The 14014-nt window shown below is 44.2% G+C and overlaps 1 protein-coding gene across 1 annotated transcript in view; it reads right to left on the bottom strand.

Annotated features, from left to right (window-relative positions):
• The window catches only part of nampt1 (nicotinamide phosphoribosyltransferase 1), a 43363-nt gene that overhangs the window by 17905 nt on the left and 11444 nt on the right, over nt 1-14014 (bottom strand). Inside the window, exons 2-3 of the mRNA XM_072484422.1 lie at nt 5910-6066; nt 4278-4381 (exon numbers count right to left, since the gene is read on the bottom strand). Coding sequence (XP_072340523.1) covers nt 4278-4381; nt 5910-6066 — 261 coding nt within the window. The remainder of the gene's footprint in view (nt 1-4277; nt 4382-5909; nt 6067-14014) is intronic.

Genomic DNA, 14014 nt, shown 5'->3' with positions numbered 1-14014 from the left:
AGGGTGCGCTGCCAGCGGGAAAAGTGAATTGCAATGACTGGAAAAATCCAGCCAATGTCTCAGTATCTAGCCTTGGAAGCCATTTCAGAATCATAGAATTTACAGTGCAGAAGGAGGCCATTCGGCCCATCGAGTCTGCACTGGCTCTTAGAAAGAGCACCCTACCCAAGCCCACACCTCCACCCTATCTCCATAACCCAGTAACCCCACCTATCCCCATTACCCAGTAACCCCACCCAACACTAAGGGCAATTTTGGACACTATGGGCAATTTAGCATGGCCAATCCACCTAACCCGCACATCTTTGGACTGTGGGAGGAAACCGGAGGAAACCCACGCACACACGGGGAGAATGTGCAGACTCCACACAGACAGTGACCCAAGCCGGGAATCGAACCTGGGACCCTGGGAGCTGTGAAGCAATTGTACTAACCACAATGCTACCGTGCTGCCCTATCTTGTATGTTTCAATGAGATCATCTCACATTCTTTTAGATTCCATTTAAATAGGAACAATTTACTCACACTCTTGTAATAGGTCATCCCAGGAACTAATCTGGTGAAATTTCACTGCAGGTATTTCCGTCCTTATTGAGTCGAAAACGGAGCACATATTCCAAGTGTGGTCTTGCCAAAGCCCCGTACAATTTTTCACAAGATTTCTTTATTCTTGGACTCCAATCTCCTTGCAATTAAGGTCACATGCCATTTGCCCCTAATCGCTTTCTGTACCTGCATATTTATCTTTGTTTTCCGTGTAAGAGGTACACTCAAATGTCTTAGCACCAGCATTTACAAGTTTCACACGTTGCACACTTCCCCATATTATACTCCATTCATTTAATTGATCTGTATCTCTTTGTAGCTTGTGTCAAACACACAGCTTCCAGATTCCTACCTGGGGGATTTGTATCACAAACGTAGATGTATTACTGTCTCTTCGTCAACCTCAGCATTGATTCTTGTGGTAGTCCAGGCCTGCCAACTTAAAATAATTTTATCCCTACTCTTTGATTCCTATCAGTTAACCAATCCCCAGCTCTATGCACCCTTATTTTGTATATTAGCCTTTTTGAGGCACCTTGTCAAATGCCCTTTGGCAATCGGAGCACACTATTTTCTTGTTCACCTATCTAACCTAATTACGTCCTCAAAAGGCTCTTAATAATTTTGTCAAACACAATTTCCCTTTTGACATAATCTCATTGACTTTGGTTATACAATGGATTTTCTAACTGCAGTGGTGTCTCTACTAATATGTAACAGCATTTTTCCATTTTAACTGCTATCAGGCTAACTGGCCTATACATCTGTCTCTGTCTGTCCTTTCTTGAATAGCTGTTACATTTGCTAATCTAAGGAACTTGAAATAATAACATCCTAGAATGTCGGCCAGCAGGTCCTAGGAATTTGTCGGATTTTAATCCAATACTATTTTCTCTTTAAAATTATCTTAAGTTCCTCCCTCTTATTAACTCTTGATTACGCTTTATAGTATATATTCTTTTGTCTTCCACTGTGAAGACAAACAAAATATCTGTTCAATGTCTGCCATTGCCCATCATAATTCCATCCCAATTATATTGGTCTATAATTGAGACATTTGCTTCTTACAATTGGTTTTTATATTCCTGGCTACTTTACTCCCATATTCAATTTTCCCACCATACCTTTCAATTGATTGACCCAATCAATCTTAGCCCTCATACCTATCTAATTGGCTTTAAGTTTATTTTTTGATTGGAGTATGTTTTCTTTAAAATTAAATACCAAATTAATTTATATGATAATTTTTCCCAGAGAATCTTATTACGAGATTACAAATTAACCCTCATTTTTCAACACTAGGTCTAAAATAGTTTTAGCGATAGTTGTTTCCACTATTGTTCAGGCATTCATCAAGCTTATCCTCCAGACTACCCTTCCCAATTTATCTGTCCAGTCTATATGAAGATTAATGCCCCCCACAATTATTACATTGCCTTGCATTTATTACAATAATTTCCAATTATTTCTTGCTTAATGATCTGTCCAACAACATAAATTACTTTTCGGGAGTCCAAAAACGACTGTTTTCTGATCTTTTTATTCCTAATCTCACCCACTATTTATTCTACTTTCTGATCTTCTGAGCCAAGATCCTTTCCGAGTATCATCCTTATATTGCCCTTCAGTACAAGGGCTAACTCTCCTTTTCCAATCTGCCTGTCTTGACATGGACCTCAGTTGTTGATGCACTAGCGGTGTTTCTGAACACAACTTGTGTTCTTGCTAGTAATTGCATCTAACGGACTTAGCCATCCATCACCAAGTCTAATTGCATTCACATCAAGCTCAACTGGACCTCTCACTTCTACTAAAATTGCCAACTTGTCTAATATCATCGAGGAGAGCAAAGATAACCCAGCTTCTCAACACCCACTTCTTTAGCCCCCTTACCACTGCTTTCTGCTCTCAACAAGTGTTAAGTGTGGATGGCACAATGGTTAGCACTGTCGCTCCAGGGCCCAGGTTCGATTGCCGGCTTGGGTCACTATCTGTGCGGGGTCTGCACGTTCTCCATGTGTCTGGGTTTCCTCCGGAAGCTCCGGTTTCCTCCTACAGTCCTAAGACATGCAGTTTAGGTGGATTGGCCATGCTAAATTTCCCTTAGTGTCTAAAGGGGTTGAGTGGGATTGCTGGGTTACGGGTATGAGGCGAAGGTGTGGGCTTAAGTGGGGTGCTCTTTCCAAGGGCCGGTGCAGACCCGAATGGCCTCCTTCTGCACTGTAAATTCTAAGTCTATGTAAAGAGCTCATTGATTTCCATCAAAGGAATGGATTTCCATCCATTCAGCTGCCTCTACCATCTCTTTCCCAAGCTAAATCTACCCACACCCCCCAACTCTGCTTTGAACTCCCATCTCTAGTTTCAATCCTATTTTATGTACTTTCAATCTTACCTAGTGCATGAGATTCACTTCTTGATCCCATTCCAATTACTCACTGACTTCCCTTCTTGGTCCCACAGAAACTGACATGAATAGTTTGTGCTAAATAGCCACTGTTCGGACTAAAATCACTTGTCATTCAGCCTGCTCCAGAAAACAAAAACACACATTCAGCCCCTTCAGTCCTTGCAAATTTACTGCACCATTTCCAACCTCTTTTTCTAAAGGGTTTAAAAACATTGTTGCCTTCTTTAAGACTCTCCTTTCTTAAACACCCGACAGCTTCATTAAAATACAAATTATACTGTTCATTAAAAAGACTGAAGTTTCATTTTCAAAATTCTCCATTCCACCTGCGCTAGAGTTTTAATGCTAAACCGGTAACAAACTCCCAAGAATTCTATTATAGAAACTGAATTTGACCAACTGCCTACACCAATTCTACTGAAGTTAAAATAAGTTGGCTCCAAGCAGAGAAATACCATATGTGCTTCAACTTGGCAGCTGAAGCTGACAAAGTCCCTGAATTTAATATACTCATTTGGCCATTACTCTGCATCCAACTACCACAAACTTGGTATATAATTGTTAAGTTGACTTAATGCCAGCAGAGAAATGTTGAATGAGGTACTATTATTCAACATGTCTCACTCAAACCATTCACTTCTTCCCAGTCAAAAGGCAAGAATATCCTTTTAATTTAAATCCAGGCCTTTATTTGTATCCCAATTTTAGCCTCTCATTGACTAATGGTGAATCACTCCAATATCTTAACCATTATTACTGATGCCAAGCCATTTGTTGTGGGTGCATAGAAATGTTTCACATTCAATATCAGTTTCTTGACACTTAATCGGTTAAAGAATTAAACAACATTATCCAGAAGATTTCCACCCCCCCACACACTTAATGAGAAAGCAAGCCTCCAAACTGCAAGCTTCCAAACTTCATCGCTATAATATATAGTGGAACAAATGGCTTCAGCACCCTGGGTTTAAGGGGGGCATGGAGGGGTGAAGTGGTGGTATCAATAAAAGTAATGCCAGGAAATCTAACATCCAGAAATATCCAGAAATCATATTTATAAATATGACATATAACAGGAGATAGTACTGGTTGGACCTTGAAGTCTCTTGCAGTCAAAGAGTCCACAATCTTTACCAAGGCTCATACATAAATAGTCACAAGGTGGAGGCCAATTGACAATTTAAACTGTAGCCTCACAATAATTAAATGCTTTGGCAAGGAAGTGGGAAGAAAAGCCAAAAACATCTGGTTCAAGGGAATAAAATCAATAGTTCCTGACACTTGCAATTCCTGCAGCACACAAAAACATAAATCTCCTACCTCAAGAATATAATTCCAACCACTCTCATTAAATACATCATGTTGAAAATGTTCTCTGTAGACCTCTTTGGCCTCTTGAATTTTCTCCTTTGTTACAACTCTGCCTGTTGAAAATTTAGAGGAAGACCTTTTCATTCAGATTAAACAATTAATCATGTTTATATTTCCATGTAGTTGAGACCCAATCTTTAGAAATATTGTTATTTACACACAATACCACTTATTTCCTGAAAGGGATGTTTTGGACAAGCTGGTTTACTGCTGCTAACTGTCAAAGAATTGTATCATACCAATTTTGTATCATTGAATCATGTCATGATAAATCAAACACCAAATTTTTGTAACGAATGGGTAACCAAGCGATTTGCTTCACCCAAATAAAGACAAATGTTCTATGTACAGTAGTAACTTCACTGTAGTGTTGATATATGCCTACTTGCGACATTAATAAAGATATTATTAGGAGAGCAAAGCAATATTTAGGTTCAAACTAACGTTAGTGAATGGCCAATTAACTGCAAGTTTCTATCTGACACAAAGCTAGAAAACCTGCGGATTCAAAGGTGGCAGCCAAGATATGATGCGGCAAACAGGCTTTATCTGGAACCGAACATTTGTTAATGATCAACTAAGTTACTTCATTCCAGACTAACAGCATGTTTATGTATTCTATGGACAAGAAAGAATTTATGATAATAAAGTTGATCCAATCATGCGAGTTCATTCACTCCCAGAAACCATGCTGAAATTGCAGTGTTGGTCAGTCTGTACCCAGAGTACTCTCCATTTTATTTATGGAACATCTGGGCTCCAGAGACAGTACAGTGGGGTCAACTTAGTTGGAGTCATGCCAGAGTGAACAACCATGAACATAACTAGATAAGTCTTTAGCCTCAAAAGACATGTCTGCACAACATTCTTAATGGGATAGAAAAAAGTACTGGAAATAGTACTTCAATATTTAAGCTCAAGGGTTTGAAATGTAAAATTTAAGATGGATGCCAGTAAGAGGGTGGCCAGAACAAATAGTGACTCAGGATTTTGCGTTGAACATATGGGAGAGGCTATTATTCTCTGTTCTAACAGATTAAATCAGACAGCAACCTATATCATATGTTAAAAGCATAAACTTGGATCAAGAATATCCTGCTCTTCCAAAGGGTGCAGTGCAACAGTTCTTGCTGATAGGCTTAGCATTTAAATGGCAAGACATTTGCAGTACTAATGCCAATACCACAAAAACTGTGACTAGTCATGCTCAAACATCCTGAAGGCGATCCAGGGCTGGGTAAGATACCTGCTTCAAATGCTGCTGTGGAAAGTTAGCAGCAGGTGAATGGCAACCACCATTCCTTTGACATGGACAGCAAAATCTGGGCCAAAGTCATTGGACCCATAGCTGAAGGTTGCACTTGTATCATATGCTTTAATGTCTGAATGTGCCCACATTATGACTACATACATCTACACATTACAATATGCATCTCAAATTGAATGATTCAAATTTTCAATGAGTACAACTGAGAATGAGTATTAAAAATCTTGAACAATATGATGCAGTAGAGATAGTAATACAAAAAGTGAGCTATACTTGATTCACATGCTTAACAGCAAGAAGTTTCAAAAAGTCACCTGCTAAATATTTCTTGAGAATGTATTGCAAACCATAGAACACAGTTTCATCATATTGCACCTTCTTGGATTTGATATCTTCCTTCCTCTTCTCACGGCATTCAAAATAAGAATATACCTTGCTTGTATTTGGTGGGTATTGCAGATAGTGAGTCACCTGTGTAAGTGGAGAAAATGTAACAGTAAATACAATTTTAAAAATTAATTGAAAGCTAATTTAAAATACACCAAGTGACACTAGAGGAAATGGGGTACACAAAACAATTAAATGCAGCCAGAATAGTTCATAAACTGTCAACAGAATGTAATAAATTGCTGGGAGAAAATAATATTAGGGTTTTAATATAAAATACATTTCCTAGGTGGAGGACAAAAGATTCAGAGCTAGCAATCAATGTAACTTCCACTACACAGTCTGTAAGCATCACACTTCAGTTCCAAAAGGAAATTGAAGCAAGTCCAAAACTACCAAAGACTCATCCAATCTCAAGGCAAGGATTCATTGGATCAAAATAATATAACTATATGCCAGTACCAGATGAAGAACTTTGTTGCAAAGTAACGCCTTTATTTGGCAACATATGGATAGTGCAATAGTTATTCAAAACTAGGGCGAGAAAACATAGGGTAAGGAGATTAAGTAGTTGTGGTTGAAATGCAAGTTTTAAAATCCTATAAGTCTAGAAGGACAAGGGAAGTGGATATATGCAACCACTATCCCGAGATTCCACTCCACACCACACCATCCTCATTTGGAAATACATTGCTGTTGGTTCACTGTTGCTGGTCAAAATCCTACACATGGATTATAGCAGTTCCAAAAAGCAGCTCATCACCACCTTCTCAAAGGCAATTGGGGATGGGCAATAAATGCTGGCCTGGTCCTACATTCTATAAAGGGAACAAAATTGTAACCAAAAGTAGCAAATATTTATCTATAGTGGGGGCCACAAACTCTGCTGACCTCCCCTTACTATAAATACCCATCTCAGGGTGAAATAGGTTCGACAGCTTGGAGTGCCGCGATAGCAATGCTTTTTTGGACACCTTAAAAAATGTGTTTCTCACTGTGCTTTGAGACACAAAACTCTTCGCAATCCTTAGCACTACTGCTATTTTCTGCATTAATTACAAGTGTATCTATTAGATAAAACACCAAATTTTAAACGCCAAATATACATGAAACAGATTTTGACCACAAATCGATTTTCCTTTGGCCAGCTTGTCAAGCAGTCAAAAGCGTCCTTTTCGGCTAATGTCCATGATCAACAAGATCCGTCATCGCATTGTTGTGATTTGGATAAAGCACTAGAGAGTCATCACCTGATCCAATAGGCAGTATGCACGTTGGGTAAGCTGACGGCTCCATGTTCTACAGAGATAAAAATTAATGAAGCAGCTTGCCAAAGTGGTAGTTGATGGCATAATCTTCCACTAATTGTAGAGACTGGCATGAATGTCATTCACAATTCCTAAAAGCTGACCTAGGCCTTGGTTTGGGAAAGGTGTGGTAATGATGATCTTGGGGAGAACCAATTAATGGATTCTGCTTATACAAGTCATACTCTCTTCCGAGGAGTCCCAAAACATCTAATGAAACCAGTCGAAAGAGAAAATGCTGGAAAATCTCAGCAGATCTGGCAGCATCTGTAGGGAGAGAAAAGAGCCAGTTTAGAGTCCGATGACAGCTTTGACAAAGAGTCATCGGACTCGAAACGTTAGCTCTTTTCTCTCCCTACAGATGCTGCCAGACCTGCGGAGATTTTCCAGCATTTTCTCCTTCGTTTCAACATCCGCAATAATTTGCTTTTAATGAAACCAGTCACTCTTGGGTGTGGTATCAGAAGCTGGAGGGACAAGTAATTTCACTCGAGATTTTATGCATCTGTTCTTGTTACTTTCACTTGCAGCTCACAAAGACGACCAGAGCTAAATCTTTAGCTTTAGAGCACCAAGATTCATACAGTGGTAGTCTCACCAAAACCATTTTTCTTCAGATGCAAAAGTTGAGACAAGATTGTCCACGGTTACTTTTCATTCTCTTCAAGTGGTCAGCAATATATGGGATGGGCATTTCTAAAAGGAGTTCATTTTTGAAAGGGAAATTTGCTTATTGGCAAACTTGCCTGTGGCTCGGGATTCACCACAGAAGATTTGGGTGTTGCTGTGGCTGCATTTGTCCATCTCAAATTGACCGAAGGTGGTGTTGAGTCGCCTTTTTGAATAACTACATTCCATGTGTAGTTATCCCCACAGTGCTCATAGAGTCATACAGCATAGAAACAGGCCCTTCGGCCCACCAAGTCTATGCCAACCATCAAATACCAATCTATACTCATCCATTTACCAGCACTTAATCTATTGCCTATTTTGCCATGGCAATTTGAGTGCTCATCTAGATGCTTCCCAAATGTTGCGCGAGTACCTGCCTCCACCACCCTCTCAGGCAGCGAATTTCATATTTCCACCACCCTCTGGGTGAAATTTGTTTTCCTCAGGTCCCTCTAAACCACTTGCTCCTCATCTTAAACCTGTGCCCTCCTTAGACACCTTAGGCCATGGAAAATGATTCTCATGGATCTACCTCATCAATGCATCTCAATTTTGTATACCTCTATCAGATTCTCTCAACCTCCTCTACTCCAGAAGAACAAACCCAGCCTATCCAGTCTCTCCTAATAGCTTTAACTTTCCATCCCAGGGAACATCCTGGTTAATCTCCTCTGCTCCTTTCTGGTGCAATCACATTCTTCCGATGATGTAGCAACCAGAACTGTACACAATATTCTATCTGTGGCCCAACTAATGTTTTATAAAGTTGTACCAAGACTCCCCCTGCTCCTATATTCTAGGCTCTGGCTAATGAAGGCAAGCATTCCATAGGTCTTCTTCACCACCCTATCTACCTGCACTGCCAACTTCAGGAATCCATTCACTTGTTCACATGATCCCTTTGTTTCTCAATGTTCCATAGGGACCTACTGTTTACTGTGTATATCCTACCCTCATTAGCCCGCCCAAAATGCATCATCCACTATCAGGATTAAGTTTCATCTGCCACTGCTCTGCCCAAATTATCACCTGATCAATATCAGTCTGTATCCTCGCTATCAACAACATGAATGTGTGCGTCTTCTGCAAACTTGCTAATTATACTGTTCCATATCATTACTGCAGATAACAAACAGCAAGGGAGCACTGATTCCGGTGGTACACCAATGATCACAGGCTTCCGATCACAAAAACAACCCTCCACCATTACCCTTTGCCTCCTATTAACAAGCAAATTTTGAATCTAATTTGGGAACTTTACTTTGATTCCATTAGCTCTAACCATTTGGACCAGCCTTCCATGTGGGACCTGGTCAAAGGCCTTACCGAAGTCCATGGGCGCGATTCTCCACTCCCACGCCGGTTGGGAGAATCGCCTGGGCCGCCAAAATCTCCGGGGACGCCGGTCCGACGCCCTCCCGCGATTCTCCCAAGCGGCGGGAACGGCCCGGTCGGGTTTCGCAGGCTGCAGGCCGGAGAATCGCCGGAGACACCGAAAATGGCGATTCTCCGGCACCCCCGCTACTCTGAGGCCCGGATGGGCCGAGCGGCCAGGCCAAAACGGCGGGTTCCCCCCGGCGCCGTCCACCCCTGGTCGCTGCAGTCGTGGGCGGTGCGTGAACACTGAGGGGGGCGACGGGGGGATCCTGCACCAGGCTTCACCTGGAATGTGGGGTGGCCCGCGATCGATGCCCACCGATCGTCGGGCCGTCCTCTCTGAAGGAGGACCTCCTTCCTTCCGCGGCCCCGCAAGATCACTCCCCCATTTTTTTGCGGGGCGGACTTAGAGAGGACGGCAACCACGGCAACATAGCGGATGACGTCCGTTATGCCAGCCGCGTCATCTATGCGGTGCCGCTTTTACGCGGGCGACAAGGCCTGGCGCGTGGAGATGACGCGGCCCCGATACTGGCCCATTGTCAGGGCCTGAATCGACCGGGACCGGGGCCGTACCGCGCCGTCGTGAACCTCGACGGCGCGGCCACTTCGGCGCGGGAGTGGAGAATCCCGCCCCCTGTCAGCCACATCAATTGTGCTATCCTCACCGATATATTTAGTTACTGTTATAACCTGCCTACTTACCATTGGCTGGCTGGGGACTAATGACAATCCCACAATCCTGTGGGAGTATGAGCTTCCCCAATGAGGGGGGCGGAGAAATCATTAGTAAACTCCTAGTATAAAAATAAAGCTGGCCAGTTCAGGAATCTCACAAAACTGGCGACGAAGGTTAAAGTGAATAGCTGTCTACACTGCTGAAGTCACCTCCCTGGATTTTTGTTGGATACAGGTTGGAAGTTGTTTTCTATTATACCATTCCTCTGTACGGGCGTTTGGATGTTTTTGATGTTGCGCTGGAAAGCTGGAACCAGTACACAACGGATGCGTTACTATTTCCGGGCAAAAAATATCACCGAAAACGAGCACCAGGTGGTCATATTGCTCACCGCCTGCGGCCCGCATAAGTTTGGGGTGATTAGGAGCCCTACGTACCCAGCTGCGCCGGACACCAAAACGTTTTATGAACTTGTGAATATAGTGGGGCAACATTTTAACCCAACCCCGTCCACGACAGTCCAGCGTTACCGGTTTAATACCGCGATTTTCTATCCAGGCTACGCAGGGTTGCGGAGTACTGTGACTATGATGAGACCTTGTCAGAAATGTTACGCGACCGTTTGGTTTGGGGTATTAACAATGCGGTGTTGGGAATTTGTACTGGATATTGTATGAGCTAGGTATGGAATTCAACATGTTGGGAATTTGTACTGGATATTGTATGAGCTAGGTATGGAATTCAGAATCATAGGTTTTAGTGAAATGATAAAGCAGATTTAGGTGAGTAGTGAAATGGGTATGTAACCTATGTAACCTAATGTAATTTAGAGTAACCTCGTGTGACCTAACGTAATCAAACATAGAATAGATGACCTAATGTAATCAAGTATAGTTGATATGATCAAAGCAGAAGACCCAGAAAAGTAGTATAGCAGTCACTAATTAACGAAGGCAAACAATAGTCACTTGGGGGAACAATGAATACTGCTCAGTGGCTCACTTTAGTAGTTGACCATAATAAAAAAGAGAGAATAAAGTGAGCAGGTGTTTCCACACATTCGGCCTAAGTCAGCTAAACCACGATTGTTGCACAAGTAGAGAAGTGTAGATAAGGGCAAGAGTTATAACCACCATGGTTTAAGAGACAAAGAGAGGAAAAAGGAAGCGACCAATCTTGAATAAGACAGATAAAAGTCAACTAAAAACAATGGTGGCCAAAGCAAGGTCCGGCTGTAAAGTAAGATAAGAAAGATAAGAATCTTGAGATACGGAGCTGAAATGTACATAAAAAGACTGTAAGCCTGAGGGCTCATCGGATTGTTCCGGACATCCCGATTTTATTCTCTTGTGCTAGGTGAATAAAGTCTACTGCTTGGAAGATTGCTGCTCAGACTCTCTGTTTTAATCGGTGTAAACGAATTGTCGTCCTGGGGAACCACGACAGCGGCCACCCAGAGAAAGTGGTTAGCTGAGCCAACATTGACTTTTCAACAGGCCATTCAAATAGTATTGTCCTGAGAGAGCGCAGAACGAGGAGTGCAGGAGCTACAGGGAATGGAAGTGCATGCCTTGGGGCGCAACCCCTTCCGTCCGAAAACATCCCCCCGCACTCCTGCGGTATCTTGGGCGAGGCAACGTCCGGACCGACGCCAGTGGCCGTCGGACATTCCTCCCCGAAGGGAGCCTTCTCCAGAACCAATGGATGAGGAGCCATGTCCGTGTCAGACTTGTAGGCGCTGACCCCGTCGCGGACGGCGGTCCTGGGGGCGCCAGAGGCGCTGTCGTTCCGACCGAAACTGGGACCAGCCCTGGGGCCGTACCTTCCATGTGGATGAACCTGCGGCGACTACTCCTGAGGACGTGGAGACGGAGGACGACTGCCTGCAGCAGCATTGTGTGGCAACTCCCCGGGTGGCCCCCATTAAGGTGACAGTACGGGTCAATGGCCACCCGCTTGAGATGGAGTTAGACACTGGCACAGCGGTCTCAGTGATCGCCCAGAGGACATTCGACCGCATCAAGCAGTGTATACAGACCATTACATTAACCGACTCACAGGCCAGGTTGGCCACCTACACGGGGGAACCACTGGACATTGCAGGAACTACAATGACCCCTGTTGTTTATGGACGCCAGGAGGGGCATTTCCCACTTATCGTGGTGCGCGGCCATGGGCCCGGCCTGTTGGGTCGGGACTGGTTGCGCCATTTGTGGTTGCAATGGCAGCACATCCTCCAAACAGTTTCTGAAGGGTTGACTGAGGTGCTAGGACGATACCCAGATGTATTCCAGCCTGGTTTGGGGAAAATAAAAGGGGCCGTAGCCCGTATCCAAGTCGAACCAGGAGCCACGCCACGCTATTTCCGGGCGCGCCCGGTGCCTTACGCCTTGCTCGAGTAGGTAGAAGGGGAGCTCACTCGTTTGGAGAGTTTGGGCATTATCAGGCCCGTCCGTTTTGCTGACTGGGCAGCACCAATTCTACCTGTAATGAAGCCAGATGCCACAGTTCGCTTGTGTGGCGACTATAAACTTAGTGAATACGGCTTCCCGACTCGACCGATATCCAATGCCTCGCATAGAGGATCTCTACGCGAAGCTTGCAGGTGGACTCTCGTTCACAAAATTAGATAGGAGTCACGCCTACCTGCAGTTGGAGCTGGACCCTGCCTCCCGACCATATGTAACGATTAATACACACCGGGGCCTGTATGAATATACACGGTTGCCCTTTGGAGTATCCTCTGCCTGCGCAATTTTTCAACGTGTTATGGAGGGCATTTTGAGAGGTTTACCACGTGTTGCTGTCTACTTAGATGACGTTTTGATTACAGGGACTTCGGAGCAGGAACATTTGGAAAATCTGGAGGCTGTCCTTAGACGCCTTTCGGAGGCTGGAGTCCGTTTACGTTGCACAAAGTGCGTATTTCAGGCAGAGGAAGTAGTCTACCTAGGTTATCGGGTAGACCGCGAAGGTTTGCACCCCGTCGCAGAGAAGGTGCGTGCAATTCAACATGCCCCTGCCCCGACTGATACTTTGCATCTTCGTTCTTTTCTCGGTCTTGTAAACTATTACGGGAAGTTCCTCCCCAATCTGGCAACTACACTGGTCCCTTTGCACCTTCTGCTAAAGAAAAATCACACCTGGGTTTGGGGTCAGCCGCAAGAAACCGCTTTCCGGCGGGTAAAGCAACAATTGTCATCATCTGGGTTACTAACCCACTATGATCCTGGAAAGCCTTTGCTCGTCACATGTGATGCATCCCCGTATGGTACTGGGGCCGTCCTGTCCCACAAGATGGAGAACGGGGCCGAGCGACCGATTGCTTTCGCCTCCCGCACATTGACTGCAGCGGAGAAAAAGTACGCGCAGATCGAGAAGGAGGGCCTGGCAGTGGTTTTTGCGGTGAAATGCTTCCACCAGTACGTGTATGGCCGCCATTTCACTATCGTGACTGATCATAAGCCTCTGCTGGGACTTTTCAGAGAGGATAAGCCAATACCGCCCATTGCTTCCGCACGGATCCAGCGCTGGGCTTTGTTGCTTGCTGCATACGAGTATTCTCTGGAGCACAAACTAGGTATGCAGATAGCAAATGCCGACGCACTGAGCCGATTGCCTTTATCAACCGGCCCCATGTCGACCCCCACAACCGGTGAGGTGGTTGCAACCCGAAATTTTATGGACACCTTGCCTGTCACGGCATCACAGATCCGTGAGTGGACCCAGACGGAGCCAGTCCTGTCAAAGGTTCGGCACATAGTCCTGTATGGTGGGCAGCATAGACAGCTCCCAGGCGAGTTTTTTGCGGGCATTTTCCTCCAAGCGGTCAGAATTCAGCGTGGAAGACGGCATCCTCTTGTGGGGGACGCGTCTGATTGTCCCGGAAAAAGGCCAGGAGCTGATACTAACAGACTTGCACAATGGGCATCCAGGTGTGACCAAAATGAAAATGTTGGTCTGGAGTTATGTCTGGTGGCCAGGCCTCAACACCGAC

The sequence above is a fragment of the Scyliorhinus torazame genome, chromosome 19, assembly GCF_047496885.1.
Source record: "Scyliorhinus torazame isolate Kashiwa2021f chromosome 19, sScyTor2.1, whole genome shotgun sequence".
Taxonomy (NCBI): Eukaryota; Metazoa; Chordata; class Chondrichthyes; order Carcharhiniformes; family Scyliorhinidae; genus Scyliorhinus; species Scyliorhinus torazame.
The sequence above is the reverse complement of the archived record's forward strand: the minus strand, read 5'-3'. Positions and strand labels throughout refer to the sequence as shown.